Source organism: Platichthys flesus, chromosome 5, assembly GCF_949316205.1.
Source record: "Platichthys flesus chromosome 5, fPlaFle2.1, whole genome shotgun sequence".
Classification (NCBI taxonomy): Eukaryota; Metazoa; Chordata; class Actinopteri; order Pleuronectiformes; family Pleuronectidae; genus Platichthys; species Platichthys flesus.
The window spans coordinates 4,071,624-4,091,008 of record NC_084949.1 but is presented as its reverse complement, the minus strand read 5'-3'; the positions used below and the strand labels follow the sequence as shown (position 1 = coordinate 4,091,008).

The 19,385-nt window shown below is 42.2% G+C and overlaps 2 protein-coding genes across 11 annotated transcripts; one reads left to right on the top strand and one right to left on the bottom strand.

The window, feature by feature from the left end:
* Nucleotides 1-1,642: 1,642 nt before the first annotated feature.
* Nucleotides 1,643-9,173, top strand: LOC133954379 (CDGSH iron-sulfur domain-containing protein 3, mitochondrial-like). Of its 10 annotated transcripts, none has more exons than XM_062388766.1 (5): nucleotides 1,649-1,801; nucleotides 2,651-2,767; nucleotides 6,806-6,935; nucleotides 8,323-8,439; nucleotides 8,525-9,173. In XM_062388766.1, exons 2-5 carry the CDS (start codon nucleotides 2,733-2,735, stop codon nucleotides 8,708-8,710), a joined length of 468 nt encoding a protein of 155 aa, XP_062244750.1. In that variant the 5' UTR covers nucleotides 1,649-1,801; nucleotides 2,651-2,732; the 3' UTR covers nucleotides 8,711-9,173. The 10 variants fall into 10 exon arrangements, with proteins under 10 accessions (XP_062244752.1, XP_062244750.1, XP_062244746.1 ...); XM_062388762.1 differs by having other exon boundaries at nucleotides 6,752-6,935; XM_062388767.1 differs by lacking the exon at nucleotides 1,649-1,801 and adding an exon at nucleotides 2,168-2,280.
* A 374-nt stretch (nucleotides 9,174-9,547) lies between these two features.
* On the bottom strand, nucleotides 9,548-18,075 carry LOC133954378 (polycomb group RING finger protein 2-like). The gene is made up of 9 exons (XM_062388761.1): nucleotides 17,783-18,075; nucleotides 17,042-17,169; nucleotides 16,471-16,567; nucleotides 16,305-16,360; nucleotides 16,047-16,176; nucleotides 15,264-15,303; nucleotides 15,050-15,148; nucleotides 13,059-13,139; nucleotides 9,548-10,792 (listed from the first exon to the last, which is right to left on the bottom strand). The coding sequence occupies exons 2-9, from the start codon at nucleotides 17,157-17,159 to the stop codon at nucleotides 10,412-10,414; spliced, it is 1,002 nt and encodes a 333-aa protein (XP_062244745.1). The 5' UTR covers nucleotides 17,160-17,169; nucleotides 17,783-18,075; the 3' UTR covers nucleotides 9,548-10,411.
* Between the last annotated feature and the right edge of the window lie 1,310 nt (nucleotides 18,076-19,385).

Below are 19,385 nucleotides of genomic sequence, written 5' to 3'. Positions count from 1 at the left end.
TTTAACATAGAATGCGCCCTTTATTCTTAAATAGTTTATATTTACATCAGGAGCAGGACCTCTCTATGGAGTCCAAACTGGACAAACAGCACCTTTTGGTTTTTAAGACAACTGAATGTTTACACAGGTTCTCCTTCATGTTTAGAGGGTGAGGTGAGGGGTATTCAGCTGCAACATGCAACTTCACCACTAGATGTCACTTAATCTTACACACAACCCTTAACACAGTACCGATATTAGTCCCATAATGTCTGTTCTACAGAGAGCTATTGCATTCTGCAGAGTTAAAGTGTTTCTGCAGATCAATGTGAGATCACGCTGGAGTTGACATTTGACCTTTTTTGATGTACAGTGTCATCACTGTATTTATCCTATTTCCTATGTTTGTTTTACAATAATAAGTGTATTGATTCCTTAGTTAGAGCTAAAGGCATGTTTTATGATGTCACAATTAACCGACCTTTGACTTTTAACCACCTAAATCTATCAATTCCTCTTGTGAATGTTTGTGCCAAAGGACGCACAGATGGAAAACCGTGCTGCCTCTAGTCATGGCTGCAGCAGCTGGAGCATAAAGATCCTCTTGCAGCATATAATAGAACAGATGCATTCAATTTAAATAGATGTATCTGATAGGAGCTTAATTTGTGTAAAAGCCAAAGTGCAACATTCAGCATACAGCCCACTACATAAAGTCCAGAGAGCAATGTGCAGCTTATAACTAGTATATACAAAGTCATTCAGAAATAGTGTTTAAATGAATAGATTGAGCATGATGGGTGTGTTGGCTGTACACATAGAGGTTGACATGACGTGGCTGTATCTGTAATGTGTGTGTGTGGTGTCGGAGGTTATTAGCGTTTTATTTTATCTGCTCGTTCTTATGATTTTGTCAAGATGGCTGTTGTGATGGTGGATGTTACAGATCAACCTGGACCAAGCTCTTATGTCCAAGGATTTGACAGCTTCAATAAAACATTTGGTTCAGATTTCAGTTGATAAGCAACATGAAAAAAAGGTTCATGTGACTCAAAAGGTTTGTTTTGACAAATAGTTTTGTAGGTAATTACAAATCATAGTAACTAATAAATATACGATGTGATAAGTGGTCACTCTAGAAATGAAGGAGTAGGCAGTGGACGAAGAAGGAAAAAAGAAATCGAGGAGGAGGAGGATTCTTTTTTTAAATCAAAACAATTACCTTGTTTGACTCGATGCAGGCACAAAAACTAATTCCACTGCACATTGTACCATGTATAATTGTGAACGTGACAAATAAACCTACATTATTTAAACAACAGTATTGGACAGGCGGGGCATCTGTAGCCGAGGCAATCGGCAAAGTTTAGCTCTCTCTGATGACACATGGAATAATAAATAACCTTCACCTCCACAAGTCACTAACTTGTGTGCAGACCCCGTCTGCTGTCTGTCTCTGTGAGTATGGTAGATTGCCAATTTGACTTCTCCTATATAAAGTTGACCTGTTGAAACTTTGACTGAAGAAGAGGAGGAGGAGGAAGAAGAAGAAAAATAGGAGGAGGAGGAGGAGGAGGAGTAGGTGTGGTAGACAGTGGGGGCACGGATTCAGCCCGCAGAGCTGTTTACACTGAGCAGCCAATCAGCGGTGGACTGAGTAGAGGCCATGTTGGGTCGCTTCCTGGAAGTTTAAAGAAGGAGCCGCAGAGAGACTCGACGACAGGAGAAGAAGTGACGATCAGACTGTGGCCTTAGGATGAACATGAGCAGATTGGTGCTGCAGAGAGGATTCAGACCTCTGCTGCCCGGCACCTCCTCCACGGTGAGAAACTCCTGAGTCATGAAGTCTGTGGGTCTGTGAGTGGGGGCTTTTCTCTTCTTCACTTTTCTCTTCTGTACTAAGAATGAACGAACGTGTACCGCACATTCCTACTCCTCCTCACCTTTCTCCTCCTCTTCCTCACCTGCATTTACCTCACCTTCCTACTCCTATTCCTTCCCTTCCTGCTCCTCACCTTCCTCCTCCTCTTCCTCCTCCTCCTCCTCACCCTTGACACGTCTGTGTATTTCCAACAAACCTGCAGAGATTAGAAGCCGAAATATTTATGAAAACCTGCGGTTGATTTATTTTGTATCATTGATTAAGCGGCTGATAATTAATATTTATTACTCATCTATGTTTTTACAGTTTTATTTTGCTGTCCATGAACTGTACTGATCATTGACTGCAAATAAACATGGACGACACGACAGTTCCCACAAAGGGTGTCGATCACCACCTGGTGGCTGGCTGCAGTAAAGGTCATAAACCCGACCATCTCCATGTTAGTGGATGGGCCACGGAAGAATCCAAAAAGTTGTGTGTCTGTGTGTTTGTGTGTGTGTGTTATAAATGTTAATTTTGCCACTAAGTTTACTTAACATCAGTTATTTGATGAGGTGTCACATCATGATTGACAGCTGAGCCTGACCCAGGATTGGTCAATAATGGGTATCGATGGGACCTCGCGTCCCAGACTGGATAGTCGGGGGAAGGGGAAACGTGTTATCAATCTTTAGATAGAGTGAATGATTCTGATATTTAAGAGAGAAGAAAGTCAGATACAGTTTGTTACTGATAAAGATGATATCCTCTCACTGTCACTGTGCTGTGGGTCACATGTTGTCTCAGGTGCAGAGCTGCCTGCTCTCCACCCAGCCGGTGCCTGCAGCCCGGCTGCCCTGCAGAGTGAAGGTGTCTGCTGGGAAACGCTATGCCTGGTGTGCCTGTGGACACAGTAAGAAACAGGTGAGGACATCACACATCATGGGAGGGGTTCAGGTTTCAGACACACCTGGAGCTGAGTGCCAGTCATGGCTCATTTACCACTCTGTGTCCAGTTTACTTTGAGACCAGTTTGAAAGCTGTTGAGAGACAATTTGCTTGTGGAGACTTGTATTTCTTCCTGTAAGCAAGCAAATACTGAAAGCTGAGGCCTTACCTTCGAATTATGAAAGTTAAAATCAGATTAATGTGTGTGCAGAGATCAATATAAAGGAGAGAACCAACCTAGATTCTTTTAAAACATAAAAAAAACATTGAGATAATTTACGTTGTGATTTTGCGCCATACAAATGAAACCGAACTGAAATACTCCCAGTACTTCACCATAATATGTGTTTGTACTTCAATTGCAAAGGCCTGATCAAAACATAAGTAGCATTACAATTAATAATCTTGAATATTACAGGCTTACTGAACAAACAGCACGTGCTATATGCACTTTGGTCGCACTATTTTTATGACTTGATGACTGAGAAGAACCAGCAGCCTGTGTGTTGTCAGACTGACGTGTAGCTTGTGTTGTAGGTTTATTTAGGCCTCAGCATATTTCCATGATCATCTTGTGGAAGTTCTGTGTTTTTATTAACGCCGCCCACACGCATTGCTGTCAATAATCAACATGTTTCAAAGAATCTTTATTTACAACTCATTAACTTCCAAATAGGAGTGGCCATAAAACGTGTGTGTGTGCATGTACTAGTACAAATATCTCTGTGAGGTTGAGTTTGAGCCCAGACTCTATAGAGTGCTGACAGTTTGTGAGAGTGAGGACATTTCTGCACAGCAGCAACAAAGCGCTGGTGCAGAGGCAGGACGTAACAAATTCAATCTGCTGTGGAGTTCACCAATTTTTTGTTAACGTCATATTGACACCAGTGTCTGCTCTTATCACCACAAACTCTCTTGACCTTTTCGTAGTTGTTTTGTAGGTGTGATACCGCCTTTTCACTCATAGATATTTGTTTTATTTGTATTTTTGCGTCCGTCGCGCTTTAGAAGCAGCATCAAACCCCCACCCCAACTCTGGAGGCTCTCCCAATGGACATTTGTGCACACACCTCCGCAGCCGAAATTGAGGAGAAACTCTAGAGTTTCATGCAGGCAAAATGATTTGACTGAAAGTGTGATGATGCTATATATACGGCAGTACCGACTGTATGTCACCTTATGAATGTGATGACGTCTGATAATTGATCCCAGAAACATAAAGCTCCTTGTTAACACTGGTTGTCTGTAGGAACCCCCTTTAAACCTCTTTGTTGTCTAGAGAATTACTCAATAGATGTGTGATATCATAATATGCGGTAAAGGAGATGTAGCTCAGCTCTGGCAGTGTGTGATTCCCAATTGGGTTTTGGGGCGGGATCACCTTTGCTGGTGATGATTATAAGATGGGTGTGTAGTGTTTTACAAAGTTCAGATCTCTCTAAGAAATGATATGAAGATAGTTATGAAGGCTGTGTAATAACTCTCTCTCTCTCTCTCTCTCTCTCTCTCTCTCTCTCTCTCTCTCTCTCTCTCTCTCTCTCTCTCTCTCTCTCTCTCTCTCTCTCTCTCTCTCTCTCTCTCTCTCTCTCTCTCTCTCTCTCTCTCTCTCTCTCTCTCTCTCTCTCTCTCTCTCTCTCTCTCTCTCTCTCTCTCTCTCTCTCTCTCTCTCTCTCTCTCTGTGTCAGCCTTTCTGTGATGGAGCTCACAGGACGGCTGCACCCAGCATCTCTCCTCTGCGTTTCACCCCTGACAAAGACAGGACGCTCATGCTTTGTGCCTGTAAGCAAACTAAAAACGCACCGTACTGCGATGGCTCACACTTCAAGCTCATCTTCCAGGATCTGGTGAAGTGGGTGAAAGGTGTATTTAAATGAGCGGCAGTACATGTGTGTTTCCCTGTGAAGGAATCAAATGTTTGACTCAACAGGATCATGTAATTCACTGAGTTATCAGGGCAAAAGTCATTATTGTTGATATTATGTATGCCATTATTTTTGTTGGGGAGATGTGACAGTAAGATATTAAACTGATATTGGAGCAGCTTTGGCTCATGGGTTAGCGCGGCCGTCCTCTAACAAGAAGTTCGGCGGATCGATCCCAGTGTCCTTGGGCAAGATGTAAAATTGTACTGTAAAGCGCTTTGAGTGGTCATCAGAACTAGACAAGCACTATATAAATGAAGAGCATTTACCATATCTTCCACTGATTTAACATCTTCTGAAATTGCATTTTTATTCCGTATTTTGTTTATTATTTTACAAATGTACACTATGTGTATAAAGCTGTTGGTGTGTCCGTGATAACGCTGTTGATGCTGAAGCAGTGACCATCACCTTGAATAGGAACACTGATGTCATCAGTCCCACCAGCCTCCTCACATTATCCTTTTATAAAGACCTGACACTTTGTATCCCTGTTTCCAAAATATATTAAAGGATTATTTTTCAAAAATGTTTTTAATCAGCCTTGTACCCTGATTTCTAGTTGAAATTTAGTTTCATTAAATTGATTCCAAATTTTTTTTTGTAAAATAATATACAGAAATGAAATATACTGACTACATGCCCTTGTATGTAATGCTAGGGGATATAGTGGCAGTCTGATCTGTTGGTCTATCTATTTATCTGTAATTATTTAGTTTAATAGAGCTAAAGAACCGGAGCCTTTTGATAATATTATTGAAATGTATTTTCTGTATTACCATGACGTTGAGCATGACCAAGTTAACAGTCGGCTCTCGACTCTGAATGTTTCAAGCAACAGATATATTCCACAATGTGATTGAGGTTTTCTGGAAGCTGGTGAAAGGATAACTCAGGCAGCAGCTGATGTCTTATGCAGAAGGTTTTAATGTAGCCTTGATGCATCAAGGAGACCTGAAGGTGAAACTATATACAAACGCTAACAGAGCTACATGAGCAATTGTCACCCCCCCCCCCAGTCTGAAGATGTCTCCCACAGCTTCCCAGTATATCTTCCTCTACTTGCGTCACCCATTCTGACGTGCACATCCATGAACGTCTAGAATTGCTGTCACTCTCTATGTTACATGTAGGTTTTCACATCTTATTGAATAGTTCATTCTAAAATATGAATCCCAATTCACATTGTGTCCTTACGTTTTGCCATTGGTGAAATACCATGCATCTCAAAAATGTAAAATGTGGCACAGATTAGTGAGCACCTCACGTCTGTGTCTTCAGTATTAGCTACAGTATTGGACTTGGAGGTTAAAATCATGTAGGGCTTTTATTTAATCATTAATTTTTTCAGTTACTTTTGCAAATGTCTAGACATTCAGCCATGAAGCGACAATACAATCCAATTTTACAAAGCAATATCAAATAAAATGGAATATAATTAAAATAGCTTTAAATCCTCATATAACAAATAGTAACTTATTTTGATTTTAATGAGGGTCAATCCCAAAGGATTTACATAACCTTGCTTCATGATTGTGACATTTACCAATTCTCAGTATAAGTTGAACCTTTTCTATTTCTCCATTTACCTGGAAGGACAACACCTGGATCTGCTACACTCTGTCAAAGTGCCTACCCCACCCCACTGTCTAAGTGCCCCTGAGCAAGGCACCTTACTCCCCTAACACCTGCTCCCCGGGGCCGTGCATGGCTGCCCACTGCTCTGTGTCCTCCTGTGTACACCAGATGGGTCATAGCAGAAAACAAATTCCCCCCTTTGCATGTTGTGTGTGTGTGCATGTGTCGGGGACAATAAATGTATCTTAATCTTAATCTCTTCATTTCATTTTTCAGTCACTCTCAAATCGTAGAGCGACACCCGCCTCCTGATTGGCTCAGCGGCTGACATGTGACACAGGAAGTGGATTTCACTGATCGGGTCGGTCGCAGCTGTCAGACCGTGAAATGTTTGTGTGTAATCGCCTGTTGTGTTATTGTTGTGTGTGTGTGTTTGACTGAGCTCTTACTCTCTACACAGCTCAGACTGGTGCCGCCTCTCCCTGAGTGTCTGTGTGTGTGTGTCTGTGAGCAGCAGCAGTGTCAGTGGTGGAGTCCCATCTGTCAGGGGAGGCATCATGAACTCGCTGGTGACCAAGTTAGATCACATGTGGATCAGCTTCACCTTCAGACAACCTCGGCTCCCGTCTGCAGCGGCTCCCAAGGTAAATATAGTCCGCGTGCTACGCTGTAAACAAGGTGCTGTTCGGCTGATGACCCGCTGTCTGGGAAATCACTGCGCATCCACTCACTGCTAAATACAACAACAAAACTGAAGAGACTGCTCATGTACACTGCAGCACATTACAGACATGCACGCGTTCAAACATACTGTGTACCTATTCTTACCCCTTTTTTGACCTTGATTATTCTTATGGCCTTGTGTTGCACTATTTTGTATAATACTGGATGCCTTAATTTTCCTCGGGATCTATCTATCTATCTATCTATCTATCTATCTATCTATCACTATAGTGACAGTATATAGAGGAACTGTGAATAGTGGGGCAACCTGCTAGTGGTGGATCTAGGATTTATCTAAATCAGGGGCCATTAAGGGGCCACACTTTACACAGAGGCGCCAATGATGTGTCCAACTTCCATTCAGTAAGATGCACATTTGAGTCATTCCTTGTTCACTTTGACCTCTGAGGCTTTGAGCAAAGGCACACATTAAATATATTTTGAAAATCACTCTTTGTTCAAGCACGTTGTTTCTTCCAAAAAAAAAAAAAAATGAATATAATTGTAATATGTATTGTTAATATTGTTAGTAAGTGACTATTGACAGGACAGGGGCCCTTTAGGGGCAAATCATATTTGAGCTTTGGCCAGTATCCCCTGGCCCCGCCCTTGGGTCCGCCCCTGCCACACATGTGTAAATGTGAAACAAATATGGCAGGTCAAGCTCAAGTTCACCTAAGTGGAACTCCGCAGGCGTGCTGCAATTTGCCTCGCCACAGGAAGTCAGGGTTTTATTCGCTCCCTCGCTCACACAGTTCGGGTGTTGATTACGTACTTGTGAATGGGCCCTTACACTTCATACACGTTTTCCATTAACACCTGAGTAGACCTCTCCTATAGACTGTTGTTGCACGGTAACTCAGCAGCTATGATGGACCTTTTACATCAGAGCCATGTTGACCTGTCTCAGGCCCTTTTCAGACATGACCTGTGGAGGATCTCAGGAGAATTGGGTCCAACCTTTCTCTGCAGGTTGTCTAACACACACACGGCATAACGGCTAAAAATCCTCCACAGGATTCAGACAAGGGGGGTGGAGCAGGCAGGATGTATTGTATGAATACTGCCGCAGAGATCACGTGATTTTGTTTACAGCCCATCGACACCGCGTCGGCTCTTATCACCCCCTGAAGATCTGACACTGAGGATTATTATATTAACAGTTGGTAAACTTAGGTGACACTAATGAAAGTTCTGTTGGGTTCAGGTAGATTTTAGAACGCTGTCAAATAATATTATACCATTTTAATCCTGCAGTGTTGCAACACATATCAGAAGAAACTGAGAACACTGTTGAAATGTCCACAGGTGCAGCTCTCCACCCTCCCTCCGGATCCTGTCATCCCCTCTAAGAAGCCTTTCAAAGTGGAGCTGGTTGGTGGAAAGCGTTATTCCTGGTGCACCTGTGGGCAAAGTAGGAAACAGGTAGAATGTCTTTTAATGCTATCTCATACAATAAATAGTTAAATAAAGTCCTATGTGCTGTTTGATCATACCTTTTACATTCCAGCCTTTCTGTGATGGAGCCCATAAACTGAAAGCCCCGGGCCTGACCCCGCTACGTTTTGTTCCAGAGAAGGACACCGCTGCTTGGTTGTGCGGCTGCAAATACACCAACAACCCACCGTACTGCGATGGCACGCACAAGCAGGACTTCATTGTATCTGCAACACTACACGAGCAAAGTGACTCGTAAACCAGCAGGATCATTGCCAAATGATTTTTGGTTTTGGTTATAAACCTCCTGCTGGTCAAGGAGCATTTACTTTACACATTTTTTGCACATCAGTATGGTCCTTGAACACAGCTCACATGACATGATCTGCCATGTCGGGTGTCTGAATATTCTCAGTATTTCAAGCACTACATGGGATGTATTCTGGGAAAGATTTGTGAAGTAAATCTAGGGAATGGTGTACCTGAAGAAAAGTGTCTCTGTCAGCTAAACACTGATGTATGTGAATGAAGCAATTTATGAATTCATCCTATAGAGACAAAGGCAGGGTGTAACTCTGTTTTCTCTTATATCCGTTTGGATATGTGTTCATATGCTTTTCTTTATTGAAATGAAATGCACTGCATAAACACTGAACTGTCAGATTGTCCTACCAGTAAATAAGTTCCTACTGTATCCACCAATAAATACTACATCTTTATAATTGTCAGTTTTTACAGACACTGTTAGATGGAGGCTGAATCCACCCTTGTACTCCGAAAACTGTTTGAGTTGGGGGTTGGAATGACGTGTAGTGATTAATACATCATATTAATATCAAGATTTAAAGAAATGATGCTTTGACACCTGTTGTCTGGATCTTTGAGATACTGAGTCATGTATCAAAGCAGATTAATGAGACTGTCAGACTTTCTTCACTAGATATATTGAATGTATTCATGTAAAAGTGAAATGCAACTTATTTAACTTGAACAGTTGTGTTCTAATCTGTAAAAAAAGATGCCAACTCAGTTGTTGACCAGCACACACAAGCTACTGAGTTAATCAGGGAATCAAACAGGACAGTCAGCTCAGAAAAACCTAGTAAGTAAACATTTTATTGACCTAAAACATGCACATATGGCTGATAAAAAAAGTATCAGTTTGTTGAAAGAAACAAAGGGAATGTTGAAAACGATGGAACTACGACATACATGGCCAAATATTCAAATCCCTTTTGAGTTCTTCGAGTGCCATGAGAGAGGGAACATGGTCTTCTGACAGACGTTATCAGCTTGAAAGCATGGTAGTGCTTGGAAATGTGTACATATAAATGCTTCTCCTGCTGGAAAATACTGGATTGGATTGTGTGATCTGACCTTAACAAAGTGCATTGACAGTTTTATGTCATGGGTGTGATACCTGATGAGCTTTTACTGGACATTTATACAGCAGTAATCAACATGACTGTTCAAAGGCAAGGTTCAGCTTCTTTTTTACTTTACATCCAACTGGAGCAGTGACGTGCACTCTGATGCCTTACAGCATTTTTTCGCACGTCTTTTTTCTGGAAGCCAAACCAAAGTTGAAAGAACAATGGAAATGAATCAGACCCACAGCATATACAATACAAAACGATTACAATATCTTGTATAAAAGATAAGTTTATACATATGTATGCACACATGCTCACATTTGATACATACTGTACAGTTTGTATGTGTGCACCGTTCTAGTCTAACACACATAAACACACGCACACACACGCACATTCACACACACACACACACATACATACAAGTGTCTATTTGGCTGCACTCTCAGTCTTTGCTGTTGAAAGGTGATAACAGTAATCTGGCCCCCATTTGTCCAGAAGGAGAACTCAAGCTCCTCCTTTTGCTCTGAAGAAAAAAAAGAAGGGAGCAATTCAAACACTGTCCTCCCTGCTGCCCCGTACACGCGTTAGGTTGCCGGGGGCAAACCGCTTTTGTCGCCACCCTTCGCCTCCTCTTTGCCAGCTCCGGAGCTTGTGCCATTGACAGTCACCTTGCGAGCGCTGGCGCCCTGTTTGGATGCGAGAGTGTGTCGCTGAGTGTTGTTGGACACAGAGGTACCGTTGGAGCTTTGGATGGCGGGAGAGGGGTTGTGGGAGGCGGGGCTGGACTGTGAGGAGGCTCGGGCCGGGGGGGCTGCAGTGGGACTGTGGACCTTGTCACTCTGGGAGTCGCTCTCAGACGTCGGACTGGTGTTGACGCCGTCAGAGTGGCCCTGAGCGGCAGACTGGGACGGCCTCCTGCGCTTCCGGTTGGGTTTGACCAGATACTGCAAGGGGATGGGTCCAGTCTGCAGAGGAACACAGACCATCATTACATTACCTCCGGTTTTGTAATGTGCAAATATGTACAGTTGAATACTTTAAATCAATCGGTAAATACTAAAGCTGGAAACAACTTATTGATTATTAATATATTGATTGATCTTTTTAACAGGTACTGCCTGTGAAGCCAGACTGATGCATGTTAGATCATTTGTATTGTGCCGCACAGCTGCAACTATTAAAAGCAGCTGTGGATGGATGCACCTCACTGTTGGACTGGATGACAACATACATTGAACACACAGTTACACACTTTGTTTGACACAATCTCACTCCCACCATCCTGCTGCAAGAAACACAAGCCCCAAATTTGTATTCATCCACTGCCGAAATGAGTCCCCAACACATGCACTATGTTTGAGAAAGGTTTGTGGCCTGCTATTGTGCCTCATGTTGTTTATCACATCAAGAATCTGTTATCATCTGTTAATACCAGGAAATAAAAGCTGAAACTAGTAACCCTTGTCCCAGGTTCATCTTTTGATATAAAACCTAAATGTCTGTATTCGACTAAATTGGCCTTGCCTTTCCCATTCTTACATTGTGAAGTAGACACGATTTTTAACATTTATGTAGCACCCAACAACTGCTGTCCATGTAAAGCTAATGGCGTTCCGAGCACAGAATTCCTCCTGTGTGTGTGTGTATGTGTGTGTGTGTGTGTGTGTGTGTGTGTGTGTGTGTGTTTTGTGTATTAGAACAGCTGTTACAGGCCAGTTTCTTGTTAAAGCATGCGCATGTTAGTGCATGTGAGTTAGTCCCTCTCTGTGAAAACTCCAGCCCTCAACATGTTTAAAAGCCAAGATGGCAGAGTCCAGTTCAGCTTTTAGGAAAGTAGTAAAAGGTCTGTATTTATATAGAGCTTCTCTAGTATTGATGATCACTCACAACTCTATACAGTTCAGTTTTGCCATTCACCCCTTCACACCCACATTTCTACAGTGCATCTTGATTGCCCAAAGACACCTCAGCATGCAGTATAGGGGACATGGGTATTCAACTTTCGGGAGATGGGGAGACTGGGATCACACCAACAACACTAGTTGAGGGATGACCCGCTCTATCTCTTAAGCCACATCGACACTCAAGAATTTCCTCCACTGAACAAACCACGTTCCTCAGCTAAAAAGGCAGAGGAACAACAGAGGATGAAAACCCCCACCAACATCTGGCTATTGTCTTCAGTGTGAAAATCTTTATTGCTTAACTAAATGGCATTGCAGTTGTCTTCCACCACTGCACAATTAAACCCAAAACACTGCAGTTCCAGCTTTTTCTTTTTGACACAGCCTATGGGCTACTCGCAGTATGGCAAGGCTATGCTGTCTAGCTGCTAGCCACCAGGCAGAGCTGCTGCAAAAGTGAGCACAGCCCTGAAATAAGACGCTGCAGGAACTCCAACCTGCGAATGACTGATCCATTTAACTAATGAGCAGAGCAGCTAACTGGACTGGTTTCTGTCAGCTCTACTGTCCTCAAGCGTACTTTACTGACATGTGCTTCGGGTTGTGTGTTTAGTAGCTGCTTCCACTGGCCCAACATGTAGCTGAGGGGTAGGATGTGGCAGGGGAGCCATTTGTTTTGGGCTGAAATTGCCGGTGTTAGGGCGACATCTAGAGGCAAAATACATTGTGTATACAACTTCAGATCGTTTTCACTACCACTGAAGCTACAATGTGATTTGTACATGCAACTAGAATATGAAACTAGAAGTTAAAAAGCAGCAGAAAAACACTCAAGCATGTTGGAATCTGTATAACACTAGTCTGAAACACTATACATCACAATCATCATCTCTCTCTCACTCTCAGACGCACACCGACACACACACTCTGACTTCTGACTTCTGACACTGACTTCTGACCGGATACAGCTTTAACGTTGATTCAATACACTGTAACCGATAGTTTTCTTCAATGGGTAAATATTTCTTTATAGCTGAGTGCATTAATCAGCCTGTCCGACTCCCTCTCCCTCGTGCTGACCCAAACGCACACACACACACACACGGTCTAAACATGTTGAGCAAGACCCCAAATGAACACTGCAAGCGGATTACCTGATCACTATAATCAAATTAACAGAATTTATAGTAACAATTCTTCATATACACATTTGATCACTCTAGCCATGATCACTATAGCCGGTTATTACGTTCAGCATGCCGTGTGCTGAACGTAATAAATCTAAAAATATGCTCAAAAAAGTTCGAATCTGAAAGCGGTCACTCACCCGTCTCCACTCGTAGAAGTAAGCAATATCCATGAGTGTGTAGTAGTCCTTCAAGGGCTCGTCCCCGTACAACACCTCCACCTGTAACAGATGAGTCACACCATTCAAAAGTAAGGTTAGGAGAAGGGAACCGTTACCTGCAGATCATCACTTGACAATTACAGACAGTAAGACGAGCTTCAAGCACTCAACCCGGGTGAAGCATACACCTGCCATTTCAGTAACCCAACAAAGTGTCACATTCAATTCGGACCTGTGGTGTCTCTAAACTGATATGTGGTAGCACTATTCACTCAACCCCACTTATTACCGCCTACCACTTGTAGATACACATTTTAATACCAAGTCAAAAATTAATCATTTCCTTTCTAACAGACCAACTTAAATCTCTTGAGATACCAGCATCACCAGTGTTTCAGACAGTGAGTGGCTGATATTCCAGCTGTACTCAAATACTGAGCCATTAACGGCTAAGTCTCTGACTGATGTCTCAGCAGCATCGCTCACTGAAGAAGAGGGGTTCTGTGTTTCTGAAAAGCTAAAACATGACACTGATGCTTTGTTTCCCCAACTGAAGCTCAGTACTACTGCCGTACAGTAAACAGAGTAATTTCTCATTTGAATACAACACTTACTCAGTCTACTCTGTGAGGGTTTGATTTGAAAGCATTATAAAGGAAAAGGGGGAATGAAGGAAAAGGGCAAAACACAAAGTGCTGCACTGGGAGACAAACTGGAGCCAGTTCTCTTTATGTCAATATAAATATTCCTCACATCAACAGCTAATTTATCGATAAATGTATCTTTTACCATTTTAACCATCATCCCACAGGCTGTCTATAATAAACCACATATTAGACAGAGCGAAAACCAATTCAGGTCAAGGTTATAGTGATTCCCCCTAATGTGAAATCTTACTGGCTCCATAAAGACACTGATTGACGCATCATTTCTGACCACACCTTCTTTACAGGAATAAAACAGGCAGTAACATTTCTGTGTGAATAATGAGTAAATATATGAAACCATTGTTAGGTTGACAACTTCCATAACACAACGCATGTTATTTTTTGTTTGTATTGTGGGATAAAAAAATTACAAAATACAAACAAGATTTCATTTTTTAACTAAAACTCTTAAACATGAACATGATAAATGTTGAACCAAACAAGGACAAAGAAGTAATTCATCATTTTAACAACATGAAGACGAATATTTAGTGAGCTTTGAACTACAGTGTCCCAGAGACTCATGGGAGTCAGTTAGAGAATGGTAAATATGTAAAAGGTGAATAATAATATTGTGTCGATGCAACTCTGGTTTCATGTGTTAACCACTATAACTATAACAACTGAAGCACTGCAGGTTATTAAGACAGTGGCTATGAGGCTAGTAGTGTGGCTAACTGTATTAGCATGGAATAATACATGGACCAGGGCAGACCATAAATATATTAGATATATTTTCCAGACTTACTACCCTATCGTTTAGTCACTGTAGTCTATTATATATTGTGATACTGTAATCTGGGAGCTTCCTGATTCTTAACTCATCTCATAAATTCTAAAAAATAATTCAATTTGACTTTTAACACCGAAATTCAGGACGAGTTGCTGCTCTTGCTCCCCATGTAAAAAGGATGGTCCGATATTGCACATCGACCAGAGGCCTAATGCAGCGATTTTACATCCAATTTATACACTCTTCTTAAAACTATTCATTTGGACATGTCCATTCATTGTGAATCGACGACCGCTGTGTGATAAATAACAGAGTTTGAACCTCTGTTATTTATCATGTTGCACTGAATGCACAAACACCACAATGCTGACATCTGTAGCAGTGTTTGTGGGTGTGATTAAGTTACTTTGGAATTAAAAAACTCCCTCCCCCCAATGTATTTATTGTTATTATTGTGTTAGACCCCTGTAGTTTGCTACAGAGTCAATATAGAAGGTGTGGCTCTGTATGGATCCACTGTCTCTTCTTACCCGATAGTTGTTGGGAATGTCCATCTTGCTCCGCAGGAACTTTGCTAAGTGCATGACGGACATGGCTGCTGGGCACTGCAGGAAGCGTTTACCATTGGTCTGAGAACCAAGGGAAGAGTAGAGAGGGGACATATTAGAAGAACCACACCAAACATGTGGGATGGAGGCTTCAAGTACTGCTTGACCCAACATCTTTTCCCAAATGAGGTTTTACCTTGTCTCCCTCCATCTCTGAACGCTGCATCTCATTGTTTCTGCAGGAAAACATTAAACACAAAGACATGGGGTTCAAACTATTATTTACAGTTCTTTCCACACAAAAAGAAAATCTGATTTAGTATGACGTACAGCAGGATCAACTGGAACCCTTTTCTTCAAATATGTCTCATTAGCAGTTTTCAGGCATGAACTCTAGAGAATGTCTTTCATGCATGAAGAACGCAGCAGGAGATTCTCAGCTCAAAGCAACACAGAGATATCTCTGCAGCGTGCTGGTCAAGACCCACTCTGGAGATCACATGCTTTTTGTTTACAGCTCATCGACACCTGCCCGTATCAGCAAGAGCCCCTCGAATCTCATCTGTCCGAGTTTACATCTTCTTCGTCTTCTACGTGTGTGCAAAAGAAATGTCACCCTGAAAGATTCGTGGAGGAGGGAGATGTTTTGTTTTTGTTCTTTTGTTTTGTGTCCTTTGCGTGTTAGAAATGTCACCAACGCCAACCTGCTCGAGGTGAATGGAGGAGGATCTCCTGCTGTATTTTCATGTGGGCTCATTTGCCCATTCGTTTTTTAGAAGGGGGCTGGCAGGAGAAACTCTAGAGACTGTCCAAATAACTCAGACATTTATGTCCTCACATAGAACATCTGGATAATTTCAGGAGATTATCCAGAGTTCCGAACCTGTCTGAAAGCAGCTATGCAGAGTTTACACAGGTCTTCTTTACCGGGAACAGATACAGAATTTATTTATGTAAAAATGAGAACTGAGCGACTCACTTATTCCTCTCGTAGAACTGTATGGAAAGACTGATGATTTCATCCTCTGCTATGTTAAACGTCTCCACCACTTCCCCTGGCTCCAGCACGCGATTCTCTGCGTAGAAGTCTCGCCTCCGTTTCATCTCATCTAGTTTCAGAGGGGAAAAATGCATTATACATAGAACCCTACGACAAAGACCACCAGTAAAGACTAAGAGTTTGCCTAAAAATAATATGTTCCAATATGTACCAACATCCTCATAAACACGGTCTTACCTTTGAATAACCCCGGAACAAGCTTATATACAATATCTTGAAGAGTTTTGTCCGCTCTTGCAAAACAAAGAAAGATTCACGATATTAGACATGACACACATTGCAATCAATGACGTGCTTGTGTTTTTTTTTTTTAAGAGCCCCATTGTAAGTCATCAATAGTTACCTGATGCTGAGCTGTGGACACGTCTTGTGCACCTGGACGTCACATCGAGGACAGAACTTATTTGTCTCCAAGAAGGCAACGATGCATGTTTTACAAACTATGCAGAGAGAGGGGACACAGCTGTTAGAACACTGACCTGTATCATCACCAGTTATGATAAGTAGTACATAGAGTGGACTCTGTGTTGCAATTCAATGTCCTATATGAACACATTTTAGATTTGACTGTTGAAATATTGACAGAAACCCCTAAAATATAACCCAATAAATTCACCACCTGCCTCTACCGTTACAATCAAGTTAAATCAACACCGAAAATGCAGCATCAACAAAAACACAAATGCTAGTGGTCGTGCATTACACTATTATTATGCACACATATTCCTTTCCAATGGGCCTGGCTTGAAAATCCACCTTAATGGTTTGTCACATATGAGACTCAACGTCCCACAGTGTGCAGGGGGCTCTGCTCACCGTGCACAAAACTGTAGGCTCTGTGCCTAATCCTAATAGTGGAAAAAGCTGTGTGCATGCATGTAATACAGTGTAACGCTTCAACGAGTGGAACTTACAGGAGTGTAGACACTCTACTATGGTTGTAGCATCGATCAAGTAACCAGCACACAGTGGACATGTGAGGTGGGGGTTCACGTCTGTGATTTTAACCCGGTTGGGCTGCATTTTATCCATCAGGACAGATCTGCAGGAGAAGCACACGACAACATGAGAGCTGCTGGCTGCACAGTAGGACACTATGCATGATGTTTGCTGGGACTATGGGTTCTCTCCCATATTGAGGTGAATGAGTGGCTGCTCTCAGACTATGTCTGCAGCTCGTCCTTGGGACAGCAGAAACAAAGAGAGGGAGCTGCTGCAACAACAAAACTCCTTGGCTGACATGTTGCAGCGATAAATAACGTGGAGAGAGCAGCAGCCGAGCGGCTGCATGCAGTCTGCGAGGAGCTGGTGCACAACAGCCGACAACTGAATCACCCTGTGTGGCCTCATCTTGTGCATCAGCTCCGCTCCTCGAGCAGCGGAGCAACAAAGAGCGCTTCATTTCCCCGGAGCTCCGGCGGCCCACCGAGTCCTGAGACCCAGCGCACCCGCTGCGAGCAGTAGCACCGAGGGGTGCAGAGCCACGGGAAAATCACAGTGGTACACAAAGCAGCCATCTTAAATTCACTGACAGGGCTCTGTATGAGGAGGCGAACAAGAGACTGAAAATGTGACACCGTCCACAGTGTGTGCGCCTCAACAAACAGCGGCGCGATGAGCCCGACTAAGAGCAGCCGCCGAGGCGTCGTTCCTACCTGATCCGACATGAAAGCTCCGCTCGGCTCCCACACACGATCCTGATCAATTATCTGGACTTGGGCAGAATTTGCAGCAGCGCCAGAAAATGGCTTTTTTCAGCCCCGTCAGAGGACTGCCCATTTTGGATCACGTGATATTATTTTGTCGCCTCGTTCACGGGGCATGAGGGGGATCCTCTGCAGGCCCTGCTCCCTGTCTGCAGCCTCATGTGTCTGCAGCCTCACGCCACCACACTCATCTGTCTCTGCTGCATGTTGCCTTGATTCGTTTCTGTCAGGAGCCGAGCTGCTCCTCTGCTTGTCTGAGTGTGGCTCACTCTGAGTTAAAGTGCACCACAGAGGAAGGAGGGGAGAGGGCCTGCAGGCCTCAAGTCCAAAAACTGCACAACTAGGAGTCTTGTTGCTTTATGAGCTCAAATCTTAAATCTTAAATATATCACTAAAAATTGATTAGTGTATAAATAATAAATAAAACCATCAACCCAGTGATAGTTCTATAGTTACGAGAATAACTAGTTTTAATGGGCAGAGAAAGGGCTGCAAATGCTATTGAGGTCACTGACGTCATGTTCTGGATATTTGGGTTTCTTCATTGAATTCTACAATTTAAAAAAAAGATTTAGTTTTTTTAATAACTGTTTTGAGACTACATAGTTAAGGAAAAAGCATTATTTCAACTCTGGAATCATGATCCTGGTGGTGTCCTTATACAGCACATATACCTCCATAGTTGTAACTAACATTAAGAGGATAAACAAATCAAGTACTCCTGAAAACATTTGAAGAGTTGTGTCCTGGTCAAAGGGAATACAAATTATGACAATATATCACTAAAATTGATTTGAAATAATAGATATAACCATCAATCCACTGATAGTTAGATTTTTACAAAAAGATAAAGAAATGATTTTAATGTACAGAGAAACATTTAGGTTATGAATGCCTGATCAAATACATGACTGTGTAAATTATTCTTAGTATGGTATAGAGTAAAGAGTAACATAAAGTGAACTGAGTTTTACATTATACACAAATACAGGTTTACATTATTTTGGTCATGTATAATATTAGAGTTAGAACCATGTTAATCTAAATGAGATAAGAAATCTCCTCCTCCAGGTCCCTGCTAACCACAAACAGAGCTTTGATTTACAGACAGGACAGCAACAATACAATATGATGATTACAGTGAAGTGTTTAAGTGTCTACATTTGTGACCACAGTGTCAAATGTGTGATGAGAGCTTTCTCAGTCACAAGCTGGAGATGTGCTTCACTTGTGTTGTCACAAACTGATTCTTGAGAAATGGAGGAAAAAACTTTAACTAAATAAAAGGAAACATTTCCAAAAAATGGAAATTAATCTACTAAACTATTACAATTGTTTCCATGTTAAGCATATGACAATACACTCTTGATTCTTGAATGTTATAGTGTAGCTGTGTGTTCATAAATATCTGGGTGACTCACATTAGACAGATTTAAATGAGTTATGGTCCCATTCAAAGCAGCAGAGGTGGAGGTGTCCTTACTTTTAGTCCCTGAAATGTGTCAAGAGCAGAAAAAAGACTGGATCCTCCCTTTCCCATCATGCACCTCGA

Bases quoted from the DNA above. Each gene is read 5' to 3' on its own strand.
- LOC133954378 (XM_062388761.1), bottom strand. From the start codon at position 17,159: ATGGATAAAATGCAGCCCAACCGGGTTAAAATCACAGACGTGAACCCC. The intron at 16,361-16,470 runs GTAACTATTGAT...TTGTTTTGCAAG, and splicing joins TGTCCACAGCTCAGCATCAG to AGCGGACAAAACTCTTCAAG. The intron at 15,149-15,263 runs GTAAAACCTCAT...CTTGGTTCTCAG, and splicing joins CAGAGATGGAGGGAGACAAG to ACCAATGGTAAACGCTTCCT.
- LOC133954379 (XM_062388762.1), top strand. From the start codon at position 2,733: ATGCCTGGTGTGCCTGTGGACACAGTAAGAAACAG. The intron at 6,936-8,322 runs GTAAATATAGTC...AAATGTCCACAG, and splicing joins CGTCTGCAGCGGCTCCCAAG to GTGCAGCTCTCCACCCTCCC. The intron at 8,440-8,524 runs GTAGAATGTCTT...TTTACATTCCAG, and splicing joins GTGGGCAAAGTAGGAAACAG to CCTTTCTGTGATGGAGCCCA.